Raw genomic sequence first — 25,070 nt, 5'->3', positions numbered from 1 at the left:
TTCCTTCCCAGCATTCTGCTTGTCTAAATTTCCTTAAGATGAGCCTGAGAAGCTCTGTCCTGAAGGAGGTTTGAGGAATGGGGCATCCACTTTACTCTTTGGGGGAAGAATAGATTCAAATCAGTCACAGTAAAGGATAAAGGTTCAATTAGTACTTAAGTACACATGTGAAGTGGGACAGTGGCACTGGGACAGACTGACTGAGGTGAGGACTGAGCGACCAGGTTTTGATTTCCCACATTTTGAGAACACATTGTGATGTCTTAGTTACAGGCTACAAAAGGAAGGCTCCATGGCTAAACATGATGACCCCTTAGCCTCTGTCATCGGGGTCTGAAAGCAAAGCACATCTGCATTACTGCCTGGGTTTTGTGTCAGCTTTTCCTCTCTTTTCCTCTTTCTAAGTTTCCACTGTTCCATGTCTATGTTCTCAGGTTTTGGGGTTTGTTTTTTGCTTACTAGGCTCTTGGTCAAAAGGTTCGCCAGTACTGGAATCACCCGATAAATGCAAATTTAATAGCACGAAAATATGTGAAACTTTTGCTTGAGAAGCTGGGAAACAGGCAGGTAAGAGCACAGAGGTTATGTTTTAAAATCTTATGCTTTGACAGTGTTGAGATTCCTGAGCTTTCTCTGGACTATAGCACACTAAAGAAACATTGAAACCTCAGTGCAACTGTGCAACTTTGGGAACTAACACAGAATGTCCTCCCTCACAGTGCAGCAGACCTATCCCTGAGAGACTCTCCATCCCCGTGGAGTTTTTGCCACTGAACTACCTGACTAATATGCTGGCAGAGATAGAGAATCAAGGTAGTGTTAATTCTGTGCTTTGGAAGACCAGTGATTGTTTGATGCTCTTTGATGACCTTTGATGCTCACTCAGATGTATCCTGCCTATACTGACATACTGAGTTATTAAAACTCCAGTGTTGTTGAACACAGAGGTTTGGTTGTCTTGCTGCTGATGGAAAGTGTCAGGGGCCAAGAGTCTCCATGTATGGCTATCATCCTATTTGGGGAGGAAAAAAGCTTAATCATGTAGTAGTATGTGAGCATGTGCCCTGGGCCAGTTCATGGACTAGCACTAACACAGCCACTCTGCTTCAAGCTGGGTTTGGATCTCCAGTTTGGAAGTCCAGCCTCCACAGAGGCTTCCCTCTGTGTGGGTTATAATTTACTTACATCCCACTAATAGGATAATTTTTGCCACAGATGAGCATTCAAAGGGCACTACTGAAAACTGTTGGTATTTTTGGGTGCATGAAAACACATTTCTATTACCCCTTATCTTTTGGTATTGTAGAGGAAGGTGTTTAATAGACAGCAGGACTATAAGTGTACACGAACATGTCCAATTTTGTAAATACTTCCTCACCATGTTTTTCTAGGTGTGCATCCATATGAAAAACAAGACCATGTAAATGCAAGATTTGTAGAGGAAACAGCACTCAAGCACACTATGACACTTCTGGGTCTCAAATACTCCTGAAATACCATACTGTTGAAGAAGGCTGTTAAACTGTGGTGCCTCTGTAAAAGTATTTATTTAAATGCAATGTTGTTTCCCAAATAACTGCAGTTTTGAGTAGTCACCAGTACTCTCATGAGCTACTAAAACAGTATTTGATCTAACAAACTGAGGTTGAAATTACTGACTTGTAGATAAATCTTAGAGAAATGCATTTGACATAACCCCAGGTTTGAAATATATCTGTGAGTTCATTTTGAAGTGGTCAAGGAAGTGGAACAACAGTGTCAAAACATGCTGTGAAAATTGGTATAAATGTCACTTCTTTTAACAAGACAATGCTGGAAAAGGCAGTCCAATTGCAGGGTTACAAGACCTATTAACTGTTTACTTGGATTAATAAAAGGAGTTCTTGGTGTGATTGTGTAAGAACAATAGATGACTTTTTATGTTAGACATGAGTAAACACATAGTCATTCCTTGTGGTGGTATCAGTTATCTTATGGTACTTCTTCTACAGCTGCATTCCAGTATTTTCAGTTTTGTAATTAGCACAAAATATAATCTCCTTAAAGTGCATGTGACAGATTTTGTTGAAGGTTTGTTTGTTTGTTTGATGGTTTTTTTTGTTGTTTTTTGAAGATATGTATACTATATTGTAAGTAATGTAGGATAAGAAAAAAGCTTTAGAAATTGATCTTAACAGTGGCTTGGATAGAGTTTTACATAATCCTTTCTTACAACTTCTACTGTTACAGTTCAAATTTCAGCTTCAGAAAGAAATTAGGCAGGCTGTTTTTCCTTGTTTTCAGCTTCTGTTTGTATGTAACTGAGCCAGTATTGTTTGCTCTTTTAAGTTCTGAACTGTGACATTAATTTCAAATGGTAATAGCAATTTGCTACACAGAGAAAATTGCCAGGTTGTGCCATGCAGGAATTCTGCAATCCTTATTGGATTTTAAAAACTCTACAAAATTCCAGACTATTAAACTAGAGAAACTCATTATTATTTTATATATCTGGGAGGTTTTCAAAATAACCTCTGATGTTCCCTCTGAGTGTTTTCCATTGATGCTCCCTGTTCCTTACTAGTGAAATAAAAATATCCAGTTCCTGAGAGTGACTTGGCAAGTTTATGGTCACTCCTTTGTCATTGCCATCAGTGAAGCTTTAGCTTTTTTAGTGACTGCTTAGTGAGAAGGAATATTTTTCTTAATATAATCAGAATTTCTCTGGCAAGTGTAAACTCCAGTCCCAGACTGCAGAAAGCCATGTTGGTGTATGGCTATAAGTGATGGCCACTTTATATTATATGAATAACAGAAGATTTTCTAGCCTTTTCTTTTTAATGAATGTATTTTAACATACCCTCAGATGCAATAAAACTTCACCTGGAAAAATAAGTATAGTATGAGGATCACTCACTTTTCTTGACACTTGGAAATACTGCACTGCATTTGGAATAAAAGGAGAAAGGATTCTGGATCACTGACCAGTTTGCTGTGCTTTTGGCATGAACAAATACTTCATTTTCAGCATGGAATTTGGCTGAACACCAACAGATCTTCCTTCAAGCAATGTAAATGCTGCTGATCTTGTGATCCGGCAGCTGGTAATGGTCTCTCCTGTTTTCAGTGCTGTCCGTTCAGATTCCAGATGGCTTTGCAGGAGGCTTTTTGAAATGTCTTGGACTCGGGCGGGGCTCACTCGGTCTGAAGGGAGCCACGTGGGCCGGCACCAGTGGGAGCTCCTCCTCCTCATCATCCTCATCCTCATCCTCATCCTCCTCCTCGGGGATAGTGGGGACCTGGCTGGGCACTGCACCTTGTTTCTCCTCTGCAAGCTGCTGTCAGAGAAACACAGCTTGGTCACACAGGGTCTGTGTGCTTTAAAACTCCAGTGCTTCCCCGAGCCCGTGTACAGAATCCATGACAAAGGAAACACTCTTAGTCTAATCCCTGGCAAGCCAGGAAAGCTGAAGGGGTATTAAAAGTAAAACATGAGGTTTGACCATGTAGATATGAGTTTGTCCATTTAAACAGTAGACAATTTGAGCCTGTAATGTTTTTTTTTATTTGTCAAGAAAGCAGATTAGATGAACTTTTAAAAGATGTAGTAATTATGCACTGAACATCTGTGGAGTAATTCTGTTCCTGAATACAGTTACTAGAGTGGGCCTTTATCCACAGCACTGGAAGGAAACCTGAGTCACAGCAGAAGTTTCATGACAGAAGTTTCCTATTCTAAACTATTACTATGTAGGAGCTCTCTGCTCTGGGATCACTGACCATCTCAAGGACAGAGGCAGTGTCCGGCAGGGTAAGGTTAAAAGTGCTGTCTGCCATGCTGTCCTGCCTACCCTCAGTGTCTTGCTCAGCAGTCTGATTTCTTGCTGCTTCTGATCTGATGCTCATTGTATCCTGAATGTGGGAGACATTAAACTTACTTCTCCTGAGTCCCACACTCCACCTTTTGCAGCTTTACCTTGAAATCCAGTGAAAAGCAGTATTCCACTGATGGCTTCCCTGCCCTTCAGCCACAACATGGTCACACAAACTACTTTAATAACCAAAGGTGAGGATTTTAGTATATGCCCTCCTTAAGATTCAATTACCAGCTCCAAGTGGTGTTGCCAGACTAGAGTTGAAACTCCACAAACCCACTGTAGTGGGTTGTTGGTTGTCTCTGTACCATCATATGCACTGGGCTCCAGGAGCTCTTGCAATGTATGACAACAACTTACTTTAGCTCTGGCTTCAGCTGCTGCTTTTTGTATCTTCTCATTGCGTAGGGTCTTCCACTGTTCCTTTTCTGCTTTAGGAGGGGGAAGGCCTTGACTTATCATCATTGAAGAAGTCATCAGAAATTGTTCTTTGTCTCTGATTTCCTGATGGAGTTTAATGGCAAGTGCTTGCTTCATGGATAACTCTGCAAAAAGAGCCTTTATCTCCTGGGTTTTGTGATTTATCTTTCTCTGCAGTTCGTTGGTCTGGAATACAAAACAGCTGCATTGTAGTTAGGGCTTCCCTACTGTAGTTAGGGCTTCCCTTTAGGCTCTCACTGGACATGACACTTGGTTCAGCATTAGGCACATGAAAGTAAGTCCAACTTGACAAGGTTTTAAATAGTAGTTAGATCCTTGAAAATTACTAATTTTTTGTGAACACTTAGAACAAAAACAAACAAACAAACAAACAAAAAAAAAACTGCTCAAGGAGTCACATTTACTCCAGTACAAGAATAGAAAAGCACATTTGTCTTTGATTCTTGACCTTTTCAGCTGGACAGCAAAACTCCACCAGCCTGGGATCGCAATTCTTTTTGAGTTTATACATAATTAGCTTCATAATAAAGCTGGAATAAGCTAAATTCCTATGAGATAACTGAGTGATAATGCTGATGTAGGGGCCATGGGTTGTGACATTATCCTTGGAAGGGGGACGAACAGAAAAGGAATGTGACAGAAATCCTTGAGTCTCAGTGCCGATGATTTGAAAGAACCAAAAAACTTTAAGTGACTCATTGGAACTGGGACAGCCAGAGCACTTGCAAATGCAACTTTTGGCACACTGCTATTCTTACAGTAGCTTATTAGCCCATGGCTATAATTTTACAAACAGTTAACAACCATGATATTTCTCTGTGTGTTCAAAATAAATTATACAAAACTGTTTTAAGCTTTCATGTGTGCCAAACCTAACATCCAAGAAAAATTTTTACCCTGGCCTTGTTTTACATTAATTATTTAGCAATTTTTTTTTCTGTCGTTCCCTCAGCCCTGCTCAGTTTTCAGCTTTTTCATTAGGAATATGGAGGCTAGGAGCATTTTTGGTCTTTCCCAAACAATATTACTTGCAGTTAAAAGCAAATTGCTATAATTATATTTTATAAACTGTATTGGAAATGATGTTTCCTGTGTGATTCTCCCTACCTAAACAACCAAAGAACTTTGAGCTGGATACCAAGTTCATCTTTTTGTATGTTGGAGTAGAATTTATCTGGCCTTCCTTTATTTCTTTTTTTCCCTTATTTCTTTTTAGCCTGTTGTGGGAAGGCTGTTAAGTACATTTGTGAAAGGAGGATCCTACAAAGTTTCTAAGCATCTCCTTCAGAAAGAACTAATTCTGTTTTAGTGAAAGGTACCATTTATGGTGCAACTTTGTTTTTAAAAGAGAGGACATTCACCTAGTAGTTTCGTTTTATCTGTGTTACTGTTGCTATTCCTGTCTGTAATTTCTGAAGATTAATTTATGATTTGCCTCTTAACAATTCCAGCCACTTTTGTAATTTGCAAGTGAATCACCTCTTGCCCAGATAAGTTTCATTTTGTACAGGCTGGCAAGCAGAGTGTGCAGTGCCCTTCTTACCCTCCTAGCGAACACCAGCATGTCCTGCTTGCTGTTCTCCACCACAGCACGGATTCTGTCTATCATATCAGAAATGTTCTCACAGAGAAAATCTATCTTCAGCAGTCTCTGCTCCTTCTGCACCAGCTCTGCCTCTATCTGCAGCAAGAAGGAGGACATAGTGTAAGGACAGGACAGGGGAAGGTGCAGCACAAAGCATTCTGTGATTGCCTTCAGCTGCTGAATAACACTGGTGAACAGTGATAAACAAACACTTTCACTATCAGATTTCTCAAAATGTACACCATCTCTGCCAAGGATCAGGCCAAAATTGGTTCAGTTGTTTGCTGTCAGTCATACAATTCTTCCATATCTGGCCAGGCCCTCTTGGGAGCAGGGGTTGCACCATTGTTACTGCCTTGCTGTGCTTCTCTTGAAAGAAATGGGGCTTTTTTCTACTCATATTTTTTTTAATCTTCCGGTTCCTTGAGTCCCACCATAATGGAAGGTTTCAGCTCTTGCTTTAAATACTATCCCTCCTCTCATGCTAAAAAAAGTATGGGCTCCATTAACAAATTATAACTACAATGACTTTAAATCCCATGGAGATTGAAATAGACATTTAAACTTATCACAACTCCAAGAAAACCTTCTTAATGTGTAGGCTGGTGGTAGCAGGCTCTGTTGCAGCCTGCTCGGCTATGCAGAGCTCCCTCCTGTCAAGGAATATGGGACAGTAAAAAAAAAAGCTCAGATAATTCAAGCTTTGTCTTCACAAACTGGATTTCAAAAGAAGGACTCTGGGGTGTGCTCAGAGCTTACTGCTACTGCCCTCACACCTTCAGTGCCCTCTGTGAATCCCCTCCCAACACTGAACACAGTGGGAAGAGTTTTGTGCTTCTATAACTGGGACAGACAAAACTATATAAGGAAAAAATAAAGCAACAGCTTTACTTTCCTCCTCCCCACACAGAGGGCTCTGAAACTGGCTTTCCATTGGCCCTGATGCTTCCCTCTGAAGTCTCGGGGCAGTCACCAGCAGTGCTGCAGTCAGGTGTCAGCAGCTGGGCTGGCCTGGCTGCTGCTTCCACCAAGCTCTCATTGGTGGCTCCTTTTCATCAGGGAAGCAAAGCAGTAGAGCCCAGCCCTAACAAGGGGCAGTGTTTGCTTCTGTGTCACACCTGCAGACTTTGTGAAGAGGCTGGCAGGTCTGCCTCCTGCTCACAGCCCGTGGATAGTGGTGAAACAGCTCATGGCCAGTTAGCAAAGACTGACAACCCTGTTTGTTAGCAATTTATAATTCTGCATTTATCTCCCTCTGCTGCCTTTTCTGTGCCTTCCCCTAGTGAGGTGGGTCTGCACTGAAGTGCCAGCAATGTGAATGGAGTCAGCACAGGATGCTGCAGAGCCAGGGGTACCTCACAGAGCTCCCCCTCCTCAGCCTGTCCTGGAAGAAGTCAAAATGTCCCATGTCCAGTTGACCAGGAAAGCAGATGCTAGGCTGGAGTTCACAATGGCCAATAATAATTATTTTGATTCTTCTTACAGAAAGTTTATTTTAAAAATAAAAGAGACTAATTGCATTTTCTCAGAAGTCAAGCACAGCAGGATAGCTTGTGATATGAGAAGTGACATTACCTTTTCAATCCTTTTTAGCAGCTCAGGTGGAGATGGGTCCTTCCCTCCCATTTCTTGCTTTCTGCTCTCATTTGTGGCATCACCATAGTTTTCCTCCAGCTTTTTAATCTTGTCCCTGCACTGGGAATACTAGCAAACAAAGAGACTCAAGAGTTATTTATTCCCACCAAGTTCATCCCCAGACCTTGGTCTGGAGACTTCAACAGACAAGGATTCCTTTTACTGGGAAGGAGGGTGGGTAACACAAAATTATGAGCCATATAAAAATCTTCTTTTAAAAGAGAACTAGAGTGTGATTACAGTTTATTTTAAAGAGAACTACAGTTGCAGGATAGAGGTGTTTGACAGAAATTGAGTTCTACCTGTTTTTTGGCTACTTTTTGTTTTTTATCCTCAGGAATACAATAGAAAGCCCTGCTTCCCTGCTGGTCAGTACTGAGGTTCTCATCTCTACAAACATCCAAGTTTTCTACACTAACATTCCCAGGCATGTGTCCTGAAGTGACTCAGCGGTGACACTGAGCATTGAGATACCCTCGGGACTCACAGACAGGTGTTCCCTGACCTTTTCCATGTGAGACCTTCCCATGGCATAATGCTTCCCACAATATGTGACAGGGACATCCAGGCTCAGCGTAAATACTCGCTGAAGGAGTGACTGGGGCTGTTTTTTCATGTTTCATGTTGCAAGACTGACAGTGGTGGGGCTGTGTGCTCTGATGTGCACCTGGCTGTCTGTCAGTGAGCTGCTAGCATTGACATAACTGCCCAAGTGTAAATGTTAACCATCCACTGCAGGTGATGACTGATTAAGGAAATAAGTGGTCCCCGGCTCTCAAAGTTATGGACAGTCACCAAAATATACAGTAAATGTTTAGATGTTGCCAGGATGAGGTTTGTCACTGGAAGTTAACAAGTCATATTTAACTAGAAAAGAGAAAACTGACAAATATTCTCCGGTGGCCATGGAACATTACCAGAACACTTAAATACTTATTTTCCTAGTAAAAAAAGCACCACACAACTCGCTTCTGTACACTTTTGTCTAAAAGCAGCTAAAGTAAAAACCTTAGATGAGTGTAATGAACAATTTCCTCAGCAAACCATGATTCTGAACATAGCTAGGTACTGAAAGTTATATTTTGCTGACAAATAGCTAAAACTCAAGTCCAAAAATACACAGAATGGAAGAATGTAAAAGCAGGGCCAGCACAAACAGCAGGATGCAGCTATGCTTCCAGTGATCTTTTCTATCTGGGGCCAAATTTCTCAACCACTAACTCAGGGGAAAATGCCTGGTTGGAGGCCGTGGCATCTTAATAAGATTAGGGGCAGCGCACCAAAGAAAATTTTGCAGGACTGAGTAGTTAATTTAGAGAAAGACTATTGCAGAAAAACCACTGTCCAAAAGCCATTAAAAAGTTTCATGTTAAATGTAAATACTAGCCTTATTTTAAAATGCAATATGAATTGGAAGTTATCAGATGCAAGCCAATCCAAAAGTATCAAAGAAATAACCATGCTATTCTCTGGCTGCTTAAGTAATGTGACTACAGGCATCTTTATTTTTTTACTAATTTGTAGTGTTTTCCTTGGAAAAGACTATTTGAGTCATAAGAGATTCTAAGTCTTATATTTAAAAAAAATCCTTTCTGTCTTAAAGTGGGTTTGATACAGGGGATAGGAAAAGACTGCAGAAGAGAGGCTTTTCTGTATTGGACTGTAATCAGGAGGAATTGTTGAAGGAGGGAACACATGTCTAGATAAAGCAACTGGTCTGGAAAAGTGGATATTGGGTTCTTTTTTTGAAATCTCTGAGAAGGTAAGTGAGGTATGTACAGCACTAAAAAAGGGCAAATACAAGACTTATTTTTAAAAATGGGGAGGGGGTGCAGATGGAGCTTTGGAACCATGATAACTTCTCTTTCTGAAGAATAAATCTGGAACACAGAATTAATTTTGCTTTGTAGGCATCAAGAAGATAAAAAGGACAGGGATAACAGCCACCATAGGTGTGTTGAGTCATACCAAACCAGATCAATGTCTACTATGATAATTTCACAGGTGTATGGATGACAAATAGTAGGTATCATACATTTTGATCTTTATATTGCTTCAATATTTCATATGATATTCTCATAAACAAGCAACATAAATGGGTTCCTGATTAAAATATACAGTAAATACCTATCAGTATAATGAGATTAAGCTCAGAGAGACTGCAAGAATTTTTTGGAAAATATTCAAATGCAAAATTACCTTTCTCTGAACCAAAAAGATAATAGTAAATAAAAAATGTAAGTAGTTACACGTAGGCAGGAAAATTGCCTGTACAAACAAAGAATCAAATCAACTGGTTGGATGCCCTTTCTTTACAAAAGGGTCTGGTTGTTACATACATTAACATGAAGATGAATCACTCTGTCTTGTGTCAAGAAAGGTGCCAACATACCTGGATGCATAGGCAGGAAGGTAACCTGCAAGATGCCTGAATGGATCCTTTCACTGTCAGCCACAGGTACCAGGCAAATAAAGACTATATTGCCAAAAATAAAAGAAATGCAGAAAAAGAATGATCTAAGAAAAATCTCTAAGAGCTGATTGAAAGAAACAATGTTGTGTAGCTTATCAAACAGATGGGAGAGGAGCATGATTAACATCCAGTAGCATGAAATGTTGCAGAAAGGAAAAGAATGGTCCATTTGTCATGTCCCTGGAGGACAGAATACAAACCAGTATTCTTACACCACAACAAGATCCAGGCTAAAGCTCAAGAAAATTTTTCCACTGTTACGGAAAGACTGATAGCTTGCTTGGGGAAACCTGTTTCTCAGTGGTGTCTTGAAGCCACAGCTTAGCCCTTTCAGGCAATCCAGTGCTGCTGTGGGAGCAGATTGCCTAGATAAATTTGTTATCTCTCTACTAGTCCCATTATCCTCTGATGTGGTGATATAGTCTGAAGATTTTAATGTATTAAAACCTGAACAAATGTTGTTGCCAAATGCCTCAAATAAAGTGACAAACCTTGTATATTGCCTGAGCTCTAAGGCATGAAAGTCCCATCTACAGCACCATGACAGCTCAGCAGGTCTACGTGTTGGACTAATTAATGATTAATGCTAAGTATTTCTCATTGATGCATGAAGGTAGATTAGTTTTTATGGGTCACTTCAGTCAGCAGGAACAGTCCCTTGATGTGCAATCCCAATTAAAAGTTACATAGTTTTATGCCAGGGAAAACCACCTTACAGTCTCACCAGGTACTTTTTGTGTAAAGAAGTGCCTATAAATATTTCTAATTTTAAATCTTTACCTTGATGTTAACAAACCTACCTAGTCTATGTTACTTGCTTAGAAGAGGTCTGGTTTTGCTTCAGATGATGGTATTTTTTTAGCTTAACTATTCACCAATGTTTTGTGGAAATAGGAAGCTTCTGATGAAAAGCATACAAGTGGAACATACATTACTTTGATGATTAAGCAGCTCATGTGGAATGTAGGAGACCCAGGTGAAGGTTTGTTCTTGCTGAACTGGCACGCAGCCCTGATCTGGGCTTTTCCCCTTCCCAATGGGCACTGAAGCTGCTGAGATTATGGGTCAGTTTTTGCAGTCTGTAAATATTTCTGATTTAATTTTTTTTTCATTGATAATAATGAAAATACCTAGTCCATGTTACTATCACTTGCTTCAAAGAGGTTGAAGCAGAAGACAAAAGGAGGCAGGACAGGTAGGAAGAGGGAAGGACAGAAGAGTCACAGGTACAAGATTCAGCCTGCCTAATCCAGATAGTCTGTGACTGTGGTAACTGAACAGAAGCTGAGTCAGATTTCAACATGGGGTCAAATCTGTAACTGGTACAAGATCCAGCAGCATGAATTTGGCAACCAAGATAAGAATTCAGATTTGGGCTCATGGTTTTTGTTTACGTCATGGAGATAAAGTCAAACAATTTGAAACTGCTTCTCATTGGACTTAATGACGAATGGTGGAGCATAAGGAGATGAAGGAGTTAACATCCAGTTTGAGCCATATAATATTCAGTAATCACAGTATCTAGTGAAATTTTAAAGGTTGATAACTGATTATTTGCCATTCTTCACTGGAAAACTCCTCACTGGGGGACATTTATTAAGACTATTGCATGCACAATATCACACTACTCAGAATTTTCCTACTTCTTAATTTTTTGTCAACACTGCAAAAAAATTTAAAGCACCTCCAAGAATAGCCTCTCTTTAACAGTGGTTTCACATGAACTATCGTCATGAAGGAGAAAGTTGCAGGAATGCAGGGTTCATGATTGATTCTGTCAGCTCACAAAATCATCTGCATTTTGCTACTACAGTATTTGGCTCAGTTACTCTCAGTCTCATTTTAAATCTTACCTGAGAACTTTGAGGTTCTTTTAGTCTTTTTTCATTTAGTTGTCTTTTTTTTTTTTTTTTTTTTTTACTGTCTTGGTTCATCATTTAAATATGTGATGGCCCTGCAAAAGTCTTTGGGACATGATTTGCATGACGTATTAAAACATGTACTATGTTTTATTCTTGTAGCAGAGCATACAATTTCTTCAAAAGGCCAGAAGTAGGAGAATAGTGCAAGCACTATTAAACCATGAGCCACAGCTCCCATTGATGCGAGTTAGAAAGGCAATGGTACAGCCCAATTTATGGTTTTGTGCAGGCATTAACAGAGTATGTATGGGAAAAATTACCATCTGGAGATAAGGTCAAAAGTAAATGAGCCATTTCAGAAAGCAAGGAAAGAATGTCCCAAGCTCTGCAGTTTGTTAGCTGTTTAATGCTATTTTGTAACTAGAACTAAAACTTACACTGTTTTTGTGCAGAAGAAAATATATGTGGATTATATCATTGTAGGCAGCCGAGTTTCCAGAGTAGGCTCAGGGTCAAGTGTGAATTGAGTTATTATTTTAGAAATTTGATGGTCTAAGTGTATCTCCCACCCCTCCACCTACTCCATCAATACAGTTTTAACAAATTTTATCTACAGTCCCATTTTTCCCCAATGACTCCCATTTTCCAGCTTAGTCATACTGACATTTCAGGCTGTGGGGTGGGTTAGCTGGAATTCCACACCCAGGGAACATTTGGCATGTGTGAAACAAAGACCATGAGCCAGTTACACATAAGCATAGAAACTCATATATGTGAAGTTAAAAACATTTATCACTGTTTTGCTAGACAGGTGCATTACTAAACTTGCTTTTATAATTAACTTTGTACATCCAGATCTTTTTTTCTATGAAACAACGCTAAATTTTAAAATACAGAACAGTAGTAAAAATGGCTTTCTTTAACACCAACCTGTATCCGAAGTCTCACCAGATGTGCATCCAGGTCATTCTTCACTGTGAGCTCTTTAAAACACAATTTAACCTCTCTTTTTTTCTCAACTAACTTCAGCTTCAGAAAACTGATCTTTTCATCCATAACTTGCATCTTAGTATCTCCATTCCTACACAAGACCTCTTGCCTGTTTATTTTTTCATACAAAAAGCCTAGTTCTTCTTCTCGTTCTTTGAGCAAAAGACCACTGAAAATAAAGCCAAAATTTAAAGATAATTTTTCTAAAAAATTAGTCATATTCAGTATATTTCACTCAAAAACATAAAAAAGTTATCTTAAAATACAGTAATAATTTGTGACAATGTATGAAGCTTTCTCAATTTTCATTTTAATCTAATGACAGCATTTTTAATAAGTAACAAAATAATTGCAATGTGAAAATCAGAAAACAAACTCTTGGAAAGGTAACTCACATAATTTTTAAGGTCTTCTGGCCTTCCACAGCATTTAAAACTGGATTAAGATCAGGGAGATCTAGATAATCTGCATTTTTGCAGATGCCTTATCTGTGCACAATGCACAAGGAGATCAGGTAGCTACAAGTTCTCAAGACATTCAGTAGCCAAGATACCATATTTTTTGAATAATAGTTCTGAAGCATGGCCATGATCACCACTGGAGAAACATTTACATAATGCAAAGCAGCACTGGCAGTGCAGTGAGGGGGACTGGTCAGCAAAACATTGCAATGCCACAGACCTTTAGCAATCCTAATGAGGAGTGCTCATAAGCTGAAAAATATTGTTGCTTCAATGTCAAAATTAAACACTACCTTAGATCAAATTTACAAATGTACCTCTCATTTCGTTGTTCAATAGCCCTTTCATAATTTTTGCGTAGCTGCAAAATTTCCTCTTCAATGTGTGTGGCTGCAGCGGTAAGTCTGTCAATATTCAAATACTTTTCCTTTTCTTTATTCTCTATCATCTCTTGTTCAATTTTGGAATAATCCTTTTTGATCAACTCTTTTATTCTCTCATTCTTTTTAATCTTCAGATACTCATCCTGCAATTTTCTTTAACATAAAAAAAATGTGGGAATATTTTTATTCTTTCAATTTGAAACCAATTTCAGCAATTAAAAACAGAGCTTAAATTTATTTCTCAAGTACACAAGGGCTCCTCTATGTCTCTGCTTCACAGAAGCTTTACAAGAAGAAGAAAGACATTCTGAGAGCAGATTTTTTTTGCAAGTTCTTTCCCATTTGAAAAGAACTGGGTTCTGGCTCAAGAAAAAATGCTATACAGGGAATATTGCACTACAGCTATTTTATTCCCTACTAGGTAGCCCAAGTAGCCATAAACAATAGTTTAAGAGCATAGGCATAAATTTTGATGAAAAGTCTTAATGTGTAGAAATCCTGCCTTTCTATTTAAATAACAATATTTAAATTATTTTGTGGTTGTAACTCAAAGTTCTCAAAATCTATTGTTTATAAAACAGTGTGTCAAAACATCAACATAAGAAAGAAAATTATTAGATTATTATTTCATCTGCCCATTTGATAGATGAAAAAAGAAACCAAAACATAGTGGGAGGTTAGTGACAAGATGACATAAAAATAAAGAACAGATCTCATTATTTCCAGCATCCTTGTTGATCACTGGATGATGACCCATCATTTAAAAGACAGATGGAGTATTTACTATCTCACAGCACAGAGTTTAGAGTTATTGCATTGGATCTGTGGTATCACTTCTGGATCAAGACACAACTTTATCTACACTGGGAAGATATTCATGTCAATGCACAAAAGAGGTAGTGAAAGGAGAAGCAAAGTCTCCTGTTAAAATACAGACCTGCAGATGAAAGAGCCTTCCCTCATGGGCTCCATCACTTAATTGCTGATTTGCTGTATACAGGGCAGGGAGCTGCTTTCTTTCATTTCCCCCACATGTATAACACTTTGAGCACCACAGGCTATTACTGAATTTAATTAAACTTCTCTAAGTCAAGTTTCAGACTGGAAGTATAACAGAATTGCAGAAATGCAATGTGTTTTAAATATTTTCTGAAAATTTCTTGCCTTACTTGGACTGATATTCTCCCCTCCAAATTGCATAGGTTGCAGTGAAGTCAGTGGTACTGATGCTAAAGTCTGTTACTGGGATTTAAAATATTTTTCATAGGCAAGAGAGTTACTGAAAATTCAATACTTCTGACTACTTTTAAATCTAGTTTTGCAGAGCCCAAAATATCTGTTGGATCTGTACCGAGCAGGGACATCAATAATAATATTTATATAATTCTGATATCTATACAAAATTTATGTCTTAATTGCCTTTTTTCCCCCTTCTTTTATCAACTTGAGAGGCCTTTGAGGGAAGGCCTCAAAATTTTTACAATAAAATGTCAGCTTGTTCATCTTGACAAAATCACTTCAATCACTAAAGTTCTACCTCTTTTTTAGCTATCTCTAGCATGACTTTGAAACCAAACTACTAGGAGATTCACAAAAAATACTTAGTGTATTCTTTGTCTGATTTAACAATTTTTTGGCACCAAATAATGAAGTTTTTAGAAAACCAAGTTATTTTTAACTACTCAATTTGGTCTTCCTGTTTTGCTTACACAGTTGTCTATTCACTGTCTTCCTACTTGCCCAAGGACAGATTTCCAAGACATTGTAATTCTGTCTATATTGCCGAATTTCATCACTAGGATGATAAAAATATGGCAAAAAGATATCCTCACTAAATAATGATCTAGGAAAAAAGAGAGTCAAAAGTACCAGTGATTCTGCCTCATTATCTTTGCTGTGAATGTAACCTTTTATTTTGTCTAAGACTGGAAATTGAAACCACATTTTATCTGAAATAAATGTTATGTAATAAACTTTAGTGGGCGTTTGAACCAAAATCTCAATTTCTTTCTAATTTCATAATCAGACAGCCATATTCCTAGGGAGTGACTCATTTAATAGTCCCATGCACCACTTCATTAGGGAATCATATGTGTCAGACCTATTTTTCTCTAAGGACAGCAAATATGGGTGCAACGGTGTTGCTCACATTGAATGAAACAGAATGATAATGCAAAACCTGAGAGATCCAAGAACTCTGATACAAAGGATGAGAAAATGAGAGAGTAGGCAGACGAACTTCAAAACTACTTTCTGACAAGCAGTGATGCCCCAGCTAGTTGTGGAGTGTTAGTGGGATAAGAAATAGGAACAGATTATGGAGGGGTGTTTCTGAATGCCTTTGTTTTAATCAGATTTTAAAAAATCAGGATGATAACTATCCAGGATGATATGGGCATAACTGAAGATGGAATAGATTCCCTCCTAAGATTTTTTTCATATTAAATTTCTATAATTGTGAGCTACAGTGTACTTTAAACTCACCTTTCTCTGGTTATAACAGCATCTCTTAAATTTTGTATATTATTTTCTAGCAATTTTACCCGGTTTTCAGCTTCCCTTGCTTTCCACTGAGCAATACGCATCAAATCTATACTTTTATCCTTTTCAATTAGCATAAGATCATACATCCTAGTAAATCCTTGGAGTCTGAAGAAATGAGATGTGTGAAAGAAATAATTATTAGCATTTTACACTTGTGTTGCTTGGGTAAAAGTTGCTTTAGAAGACTTTTTAAAAATAATGTATTGTTATTATTTTCTTACTCTTTTTGTTTTTCTTTTTTCATCTTTTTACAGGTGGTTAGTTCACGATCCTTTATTTTTAGTTCCTTAACAAGACTTTGGAGTTCAATCTGAAATTTAAATAAAATTTAGCAAGCACTTTAGATATATTAGAGAAATGTCTTCAGTGAAATTACCCAGAACAACTCTTAGATGAGAAAAAGACAGTGAGAGGACATTATTATAAAAACTTTTTCTTACTACAATGGAATGTTTTTATTACAGCAACATAAAAAAGCACAGTTTTTCCACTTATATTAAACTTAAAATTACTATTAGTAATGTAGATAATTTGATGCTGCATCTTAAATGCTTGGTTCTCTCTCTCTGGAGTTCCACTGTTTCTACTGATCAGCCTGTTTCTGTATTTTTGATTCCAGTTGTGTTCAGTCCTCAATAGCCTGGGCCATCAATCTTAAATTGAGAGGCCTTTTCTCCCCTCCCACTGGTATCAGGAGGAGCAGATTCGTATTAGGAAAAACTGGTGGATGATGGGTTGAAACTTTGGGCTTGTCTGTGTGTTCCTGAATTTGTATTATTTTGTTTTGTTTGTTTATGGACTAATTTAATTGAAGGCACAAAGCCTAACATGTTTATTTATTTTTACAGATGCTCAGAGTTTCCCAAGATGGTGGAAGGGTAGCTTATCTAATTTATGTGAATACAGACATACATTTTGGAAACATCAATAACCTGTTTCCATATAGCAATTTGGTATTTAGCAAGTTCTGTGTGACATCACAGCACATGTCACTCCAGAAAAATGCAGGCAGCAAATACAATGACTAGTCATAGAAAAGTTTTCTTTCCCTTTTTCTCTAAATCAATATCATTATTTATGCTTTGAAATGTAACAGGAAAATAGAAATTTCTGCCTCACTTTGGAATGAGTAGTAATTCAGTTTATCTTCTAATGTTCATACATTTCTAAAATAAACCACACAGTTTTACTTCTGGGAATCTCAGGTTGTCTGCTAGTCTGCCTTGTTCTTTCAAAATATTCATTTTATCCCATGGGCTTGAAAGAAAATCACAGAATCTCAGAATCACAGAATGTGCTGAGGTGGAAGGAACCCACCAGGACCATGAAGCCCAACTCCCAGCCCTGCACAGCACCATTCCCAAGGCACCCATGTGCCTGAGAGCATTGTCCAAGCATTTGTTGAACTCTGTCAGGCTGGCGCTGGTTCCACTGCCCTGGGGAGCCTGTCCAGTGCCCAACCACCCTCTGGATGAAGAACCTTTTCCTAATACTGAACCTAAACATCCCCCAACACAGCTTTAGGCCAATCCCTCAGGTCCTGTCACTGTCACCACAGAGATCAGTGTGTGTCCCTCCTCCTTCTCACAAGGAAGCTGTAACTGCAGTGAGGTCTCTCCTCAGTCTCCTCAAGGCTGAACAGACCAAGTGACCTCAGCTGCTCCTCATACAGCTTCCCCTTAAAGCCCTTCACCATCTTTGTTGCCCTCCTTTGGGTACTCTCTAATGTTGTTTCAAATTCCTTGTTTCAATTGTGGAGTCATATTTTAGCATACTGCACTGCAACACAAATTGCAATAAGACACCACAGTATTGTGAGTTTCCAGTGTTCCGGTGGAGCTTCAAAGCCAGGGTAGGAAATGAGTCTACAGGGCTCCCCTCACTAGTTATTTAATTTCTCCCTATACCAGCTGGTACTTTTGAACAGTCTTCTAATTGTATAATTTTTTACCTTAGTTTTCTGAACATCCCTGCATTTCAGTTGCCTCTCATCGGCTCTGAGCCCGGTCAGGTGTGTAAGTGTGGATAATTCATTTCTGCACTTTTCCTGCTCTTTGAAAAGCAAGCGTTCTGCAGCAATGCATTCTTCTAACATGCGGGCATCCATATCTGATATCATTTCCTAGAGAAGATTACATTTTAATCCTAATGCAACTATGTATCAGTGTTGGCAAAACCAAATTTGGAAATACTTTGGGTTTATCTGCAATGTAAACAAATATACAGACTACATAGATTTAAAACTGTAATAAATTATTGTTTTAAAACACTATGCACAATCCCTATAATAAAATTTCAGAATATATTATCACCTAGGAGCATTTCTGTTCCTCAGTCTAACATCTTTCAGCTATTGTCCATCGGACAGAATGTATATTTATAGCTATATAATCTTTAAGTAAGTTCAGTGTCAGGTCTTCAATAGGAAGTGAATGGAAGCTTCCTAGGCTCCACTGACTGTGTCTGTCCATGGCACACAAGTTACATATCCCAGAGAATGCTGTGTAGGTGCTGGAATGCGTGTGTATCCAAATACAAGCAGATCCCCACTTGATAATGTTAATGAATTCAAACAAAACACATAAAGAAAATGGATATAAGGGTAAGAAGACAGCAGGTTTGACCTTGGAGGTACCAAGGAGGTATGTTTGAAATAGATTGCTTCTTATAAGGTCATTTATGTAGTGGCAAGTACTAATGCTCTTGTAAGGTAGCTATCTGCATTTCCACACTCTGTATGGCTGTACTGCATACAGACAAGCATCCACAAATGACAGAACTGTGAAAATGAAAAATCTTAATGTATAAATGCTGAATTTTCATTGTTGCAACAAGACACGGTTTCATATGCAAAGGAAATGTATAACAATATATTTCTAGCTGCAGTGTTAAACTTAAACTAGACTAGAAGACTTAAACTAGAAAGGAGATTTGCTTTCTACCTTCTAGTATATGGCCAGTAACATCAAAATGTTTTTAAAAATTAAAGATAAGCGGTCTTTAAAATGGAAGAAATAGTATTGCATTTTCTCACCAGAAAGCTGCAGCTAGAAACTCCCATTATTTTTTCTTCAAACAGTTCCTTTATTCTCATGATAGAAAACCAACTGTCAAAATGAAAAAATATGAGAAAGCAGAATTCAGCACCTGTTCAGCTAAATCTCTCTTGACTGTTTCGATCTCCTCCTGCAGTTCTTGTCGTCTTTCTAATAATACTGCATTGTTTTTTGAGTTAATTTCTGCCTACAAAAATAAACCAAGCACATAGTGATGCAAATAAAATATTAGGAAAATTTTAACTGCAGATAGTGTATTAGAAGTAGCTACACAAATTAAGAAATTAAATTTCTCTCCTCTTATAATTGCTAATACAAGAATGCTTAATTGAGTAGTTCCTCAGCAACTAATTGAAGCTTCTCAAAAATTTATTTCAAGAACTATGAACACTAAACTTCACAAATTTAGAAGGTTTATTGTTTTCAGCAACTAAATTGTCATTAAAAAAAATAAACACAGAAAGAGTATATAACAATATCCCCTAAATTCACAGAGGATTTTCAGAGTGAAATGCTGAGCTTACTAAAGGAAAAAAGAGTTCCCATTTACATAGAATGAATATCACATTTTTTTCTTTTTATCACTACAGCAGGATTTTCATTAGGCCCTAGAAAGTAAAACCTAATAACACAAACTTTAATTTATTATTTTTTCATGTAAATTATGGGAAATTCATTTATTCAATCAGATTTTAACATTAAGTATGTGAAGGAATACATAAAAATAGTACCTGTTTAAAATATATCTGACCAATCTCACTACAACTACTTACATGATGTAACTTATAAGACAAAAAGCTGTACTAGCCTCACTGTGATTAACTTTGCTTAGAATTTCTTTATGGTTATAAGAAAGCAAGAAATAAATGCATCAGGCTACCTATGAAGGCATATATTGCCTCTGTGTAATTGATGGGGACAAACAATTTAGCAGGAACTGCTGTGATAGGGTAAGGGATATTAACTTTAAAATAAAAGAGGGACAATTAGATATAAGGAAGAACTTTCTTCAACAAGGGTAATGAAACACTGGCACAGATTTCCCAGAGAGGTGGTTGATGCCCTATCTCTGGAAACATTCAAATCCAGGTTAGACTGAGGTCTGACTAACCTGATCTAGATGAAGCTGTCCCTACCTACGGCAGGGGTTTGGACAAAATTACCTTAAAAAGTCCCTTCCAACCCAAATTACTCTAATTGTAAATCTGTAATTCATATGGATGGGAAAATATTACATTTAAGTAATACAATTTAAATTACAACACACCTGGAAGATATTCAAAGATAATAAATACAACCCTGTGATATCTTGCTCAGATCTCAACCAGATGTTAGAGTTCACTATAAATCAGTACTGATAGGTAGATGTTTTGCATTTGTTATTTTTACTTCTGTGATAGTATTGTAAAATTAAATTCTGTTCACTTGCATTATGGTAAAGGGAAACCAGAGACACAGTAAAGGTCGAAGTGTGGAGTTACTTTAGTTGCAGCTGCCAGCTCTGAGATTTAATTTGACTTAGGTTTACTAAAATGTCAGTAAAGGCTGTCCTAAGAAAGTGACTTTTGGTCTTGTGTTGGGATCAAAAATAGCTTTTACATGGAGCATATATTAGTTAGCACTTCTGCTGTATAAAAATACAAAGCTCATATAAACATCTTTATCTATTAGTGACTTCTGTTCACATAAGACAGGGCTAAACTTAGGCACTTTTGGCTGTCTCTGCTTTGGCCTGACCAAAGAGAAGGCCCACATGGAGAGGAGCAGCAGCTCTGCTCCAGGCTGGAGAGAGCAGGACCAGCAGCTCGCTTTCACACAGTTTTGGTGTTTAGCAATAGCTGACCTTTCACAACTTACTAACGGGGAAAGCACATTTGAAGAAGTGTTCCTGTAATTTCCTTATTCTACAAACCAGTCATCCTGCACTTAGCATATGATTCAAAAAAAGAAATTTGGGGAACCACACTGATGTGCTGCTACTTCTGCAATCACGTATTTATATAAACAATTAATTATTGCGATTTTTTTCACTTTGAATCACAATGAATAAATGTAAATCTAGGGGTTTAAGTAGTTAAAGAAATTTTATCTACTTGAAATACTGTTTTTTAGATTTTTGCTGGGTGTGCTCCCAAGTCTTACAAATTAAAATTGTCCAAATATAGCAAAAGCCAAGCAGAATCAAGTTGGCCACTTGACTCTTCCTTACTGCAGTACTGTATTTAAATGCAGAGAAGCAGTGATTTCACATTTGCTCTTCTAACAGAGCCAGGAAAGGAATCAGAGAAAACATGGAGCAGGGGAGGATGGGCTAAAACAACTCTATTGCTGTGGCTACTTGCATTAGAGTAGTACCTTGCAGCTGCTGGAGTAAAATACTGATCAGAATTCCACTTCTGTCTCTCATGGCATTGCTTTTCCCTTACTCCTCATGAAGATGCTATTTGTAACACACATACAAGGTCTTGTCCTTCCACAGGGTGAAGGAATTGGGCTGCGATGGGTTTGGATCTCACCCCAGACTGTGAACTCTAACCACAGCTGCTTGTGAGTTATGGTATTTGATTTTAGCATTACATGTTTTTGAACAATTGTGGTTCTCCATCCAGAAACATTTTCTAATAGGAACACATGCAAAAAATACCAACTCCCAGATTCTCTTAGCTGATACTGAACAGAAACTTTTTAAGCTTTAAGATCAAAGTCTGGAATATGAGTCAGCCCTTTAATCATTATTTAAGGAAATTCAATCCAAAACTTTGTTTTGTAGCTCTAGAGCTTTCCTCCCTTCTCCCAGGTGAGCTTATGATACTAGGTAATACACATGTGAATTCAGGAGGAATTTCAAGGGAGACAAAAAAATATTGTTTAATAATATTAAATATTATCAAGTCATAATTGGAGTTGTTTAAATAGCAAAGCCAGGTATATAGGAGTTTTGATATGTATAGCCATTTTTAAAACTTTACAATTATGTAAGACTCTTTTCTGCCCTAAATTGCTTAGAAGGACCAATAAAAATTTGAAGGACAGTGTCAAGGTAGGAAACATCAAGTGCTGTGAAAAAACATTCACCTGACTAAACAAGATTAATTTTATATGACTCAGAATCTAGACTGAGCAAGGAAAAAGGACAGGAGAAAATATACATAAGAAAGAGAGAATGGAAGAACCAGTGATGAGAAAAAGAAAATATAAAAAATTTATAGACCAAGTAAATTTTTAAGAAATAATTGGAAGCAGAAAAGAAAGAAAATGCTTTGAATACATAAGCAGAATAGTACTTCCTTTTAAAATTATTACAGTCAAAAGACTATGTAAAACAGAAAAGAGTAATGCATTATTGAAAGAGGAATCGGTGAAATCGTAAAGAATGGAGGAAACGAGGAAGATGAAATAACAGTCTTCCCCCTTTTTCCCTTGTAGGACTGTCAAGAGATTTCATAGAAATATTTCTTAAAAGAAAATTTACAATCTTTATGATCAATGCATTTATACAAACCTCTGATTTCAGTCTTTTATGCTTTGCCTTATCTCCTTCCAAGGAATCCCAAATCCCTTTCAGTTGTAACTCTATAATTTTTAAACTTTTCAGTTCTTTATCTTTCTGTGTTTGATGGTGACTGAGAATATCTCGTTGATTTTTGTTCTCCAAGATACATTTATTTAAATTATTTTCCAGAATTTGTCTATATAGATAGACACAGAATTTTAGAAACAGTAACTTAATCAAGACATATATATAAACAGGCACAACTATTTTAATGGGTTTTGAGTACCTCATGACTATGGTTCAGCAAAGACCAACTTGTAAACTACTTACAAAAATTACCTTAAAAGGTAGCATTTTTATAACTATAATCAATTATAATACCCTAATTATGTCGGTGAGGTCTCACAGTCTGTTCTAAATATGCTAAAAATATCAGCTAATCTAGTGCATATAGGAAGAAGAAAACATTTTTTAGTATAAGGGAACATTTCAAAATAAGATGCCATGGGCCTTCAATACAAAGCTTGAAAGGCAAAAGCATTGTTGCTGAGCATATGGCCAGAATTACAACTACATCTCCCTCTGCAAAGGAGGAATCATTGGAAGTTTGCCTTCAACCTAACAGTTTATTTTACTTTACCAAGTAAATATAAAATTATAATTGAAGGGAATATTAAAGAGACAATTAACCAATCCTCACTGAAACTGAGGACTACATGAGGGAAGACATCTATGACCCTCATTTGAAAATGAAAACACTGGCATACTTTATTGTTCTTCAAATTACTTTCAGTAGGTTACACAGGAAAGAAAATATGTGCACTAAAGAGAGAAACTCACTAAAATATTTCACTTTTAAGAGCAAAATCTAATAGGATTTTATAAAATGCTTATGCTTTTTGATGTTCTTCTTCAAGCCAGATCTTAGATTCCAGATTCCAAATTTTTATATAAATATTTTGGAAGTGAAAACCAAGCCTGATCATTTATAATTTACACTGGTTGCAGCATAAAACTTGAAAATAGAAGCAACAGCAGAAAAAAGAAATAAACTTTTCAGAACAGAGAATTGTTCACTCTTTCCATGTTGCTCATGTCTCTAACCTGTCTGCTAGGATGGCTAATTCCTTCTCTGCGTTAATTTCTATTACTTTTGCCAAATTAATGCATTCTCGTTCATTCTTTTGTATCAAAGTTTGTCTCTCATCCATTTCCTTCATTACATCTTCTTTCTCTTGCAAAATCTCTTCAGTCCTTTTTTCAGTGGCTTTCAGGGTGCTATTCAATTCTTCTATTTGGTCATTAAGGGCTTCATTCTTCTTCTCTGCATCACTATGGATATATTTTAACAAAGCAGTAAGGGTTACATTTTCCACATGCATATGTAAAAGACAAAACGTAAGTTGCCAGTTTTTGTGGACATACAAAATAATTTCAAAACAATGTATATCAAATGTTTGAAAGCAGACAATGAAAGCCTTCAAATTTATTACAATCCAATAAAAGTTCAGATAGCCATAGGGTATCTGCACCTAACTGACAGCTTAGCACAATGATTATATTAAAAAGAGTTCTAGTAAATTGATTTCTGTCCACATTATTGATACATGGGTGTGACATTTCTAAATATTCTTCCTAAGAACTGGGAACTCTGGTTAGTTTATTCTGTGGTGTAACACAAATATAAAGACTCATTTAAATATTTCATTAATAGCAATCTGCACAATGTAGGTTTTAGAAATTGCTTAACACTAAAGAGCAAACTTAGATTTATGATGGCAGAGTTGCATTAAGCAGAGTAGTGAGGAAAACATAGAAGAAAACCAACATACAAGTTTTAAACCTGAGAAATTTAACAGTCAAACAGTTTCTGTGTTACAAACAGGGACTGGAAGCAGGAGACACAAACTTCAGTGTAAGCCTGTGCACAAACGGGGTACAAAACCCTTCATTCATCTGGATGGCAGCTGGACCACTGGGATCTGTGAGTGACCTGGCTGAAACTGCACAGTGCTAATTTGATTTTACACTTAGAGAAAACAGCACATGCCATGCTTCAGAGGAGAAGAACCCCAGCTTCATGAGAGAGAGAAAGAAAAGGCTGGCTGCTGGCTTGCATCTCCCCTGGTTAAGTACTAGAGACTGCAACTCATGTCAGTACCTTAGAGCAAAGCACCTGTGACTCCACAGTTGGTACAGAAAGACTAAGGGAGAAAGGGTTTGTAGCTCAGGCCACACTGCCAGCTGTGGAAATCCTGATTTTAATCAACAACTACCCTCAATCATTTCTATA

General features: G+C 37.5%; 2 protein-coding genes across 10 annotated transcripts in view; one reads left to right on the top strand and one right to left on the bottom strand.

Moving 5' to 3' along the window:
- Positions 1-2,874, top strand: part of GSAP (gamma-secretase activating protein) — a 44,828-nt gene extending 41,954 nt beyond the window's left edge. For both annotated transcript variants that reach the window (XM_085569326.1, XM_021548336.3), the window contains 3 exons: positions 463-567; positions 720-813; positions 1,392-2,874. In XM_085569326.1, coding sequence (XP_085425452.1) covers positions 463-567; positions 720-813; positions 1,392-1,492 — 300 coding nt within the window. In that variant the 3' untranslated portion in view covers positions 1,493-2,874. The remainder of the gene's footprint in view (positions 1-462; positions 568-719; positions 814-1,391) is intronic.
- Positions 2,809-25,070, bottom strand: part of CCDC146 (coiled-coil domain containing 146) — a 66,737-nt gene continuing 44,475 nt past the window's right edge. For 5 of the 8 annotated variants that reach the window (XM_085569321.1, XM_085569318.1, XM_085569317.1 and 2 more), the window contains 13 exons: positions 23,882-24,109; positions 22,787-22,973; positions 19,376-19,471; positions 18,180-18,350; positions 16,450-16,538; positions 16,169-16,333; positions 13,619-13,837; positions 12,781-13,009; positions 9,908-9,991; positions 7,456-7,584; positions 5,839-5,976; positions 4,215-4,460; positions 2,809-3,317 (listed from right to left, as the gene is read on the bottom strand). In XM_085569321.1, coding sequence (XP_085425447.1) covers positions 3,117-3,317; positions 4,215-4,460; positions 5,839-5,976; positions 7,456-7,584; positions 9,908-9,991; positions 12,781-13,009; positions 13,619-13,837; positions 16,169-16,333; positions 16,450-16,538; positions 18,180-18,350; positions 19,376-19,471; positions 22,787-22,973; positions 23,882-24,109 — 2,182 coding nt within the window. In that variant the 3' untranslated portion in view covers positions 2,809-3,116. The remainder of the gene's footprint in view (positions 3,318-4,214; positions 4,461-5,838; positions 5,977-7,455; positions 7,585-9,907; positions 9,992-12,780; positions 13,010-13,618; positions 13,838-16,168; positions 16,334-16,449; positions 16,539-18,179; positions 18,351-19,375; positions 19,472-22,786; positions 22,974-23,881; positions 24,110-25,070) is intronic. The other 3 variants (XM_085569319.1, XM_085569320.1, XM_077783647.2) reach the window with 3 other exon arrangements.

This window comes from Lonchura striata, chromosome 1A (genome assembly GCF_050655825.1).
Source record: "Lonchura striata isolate lonStrDom1 chromosome 1A, ASM5065582v1, whole genome shotgun sequence".
NCBI lineage: Eukaryota > Metazoa > Chordata > Aves > Passeriformes > Estrildidae > Lonchura > Lonchura striata.
The sequence above is the reverse complement of the archived record's forward strand: the minus strand, read 5'-3'. Positions and strand labels throughout refer to the sequence as shown.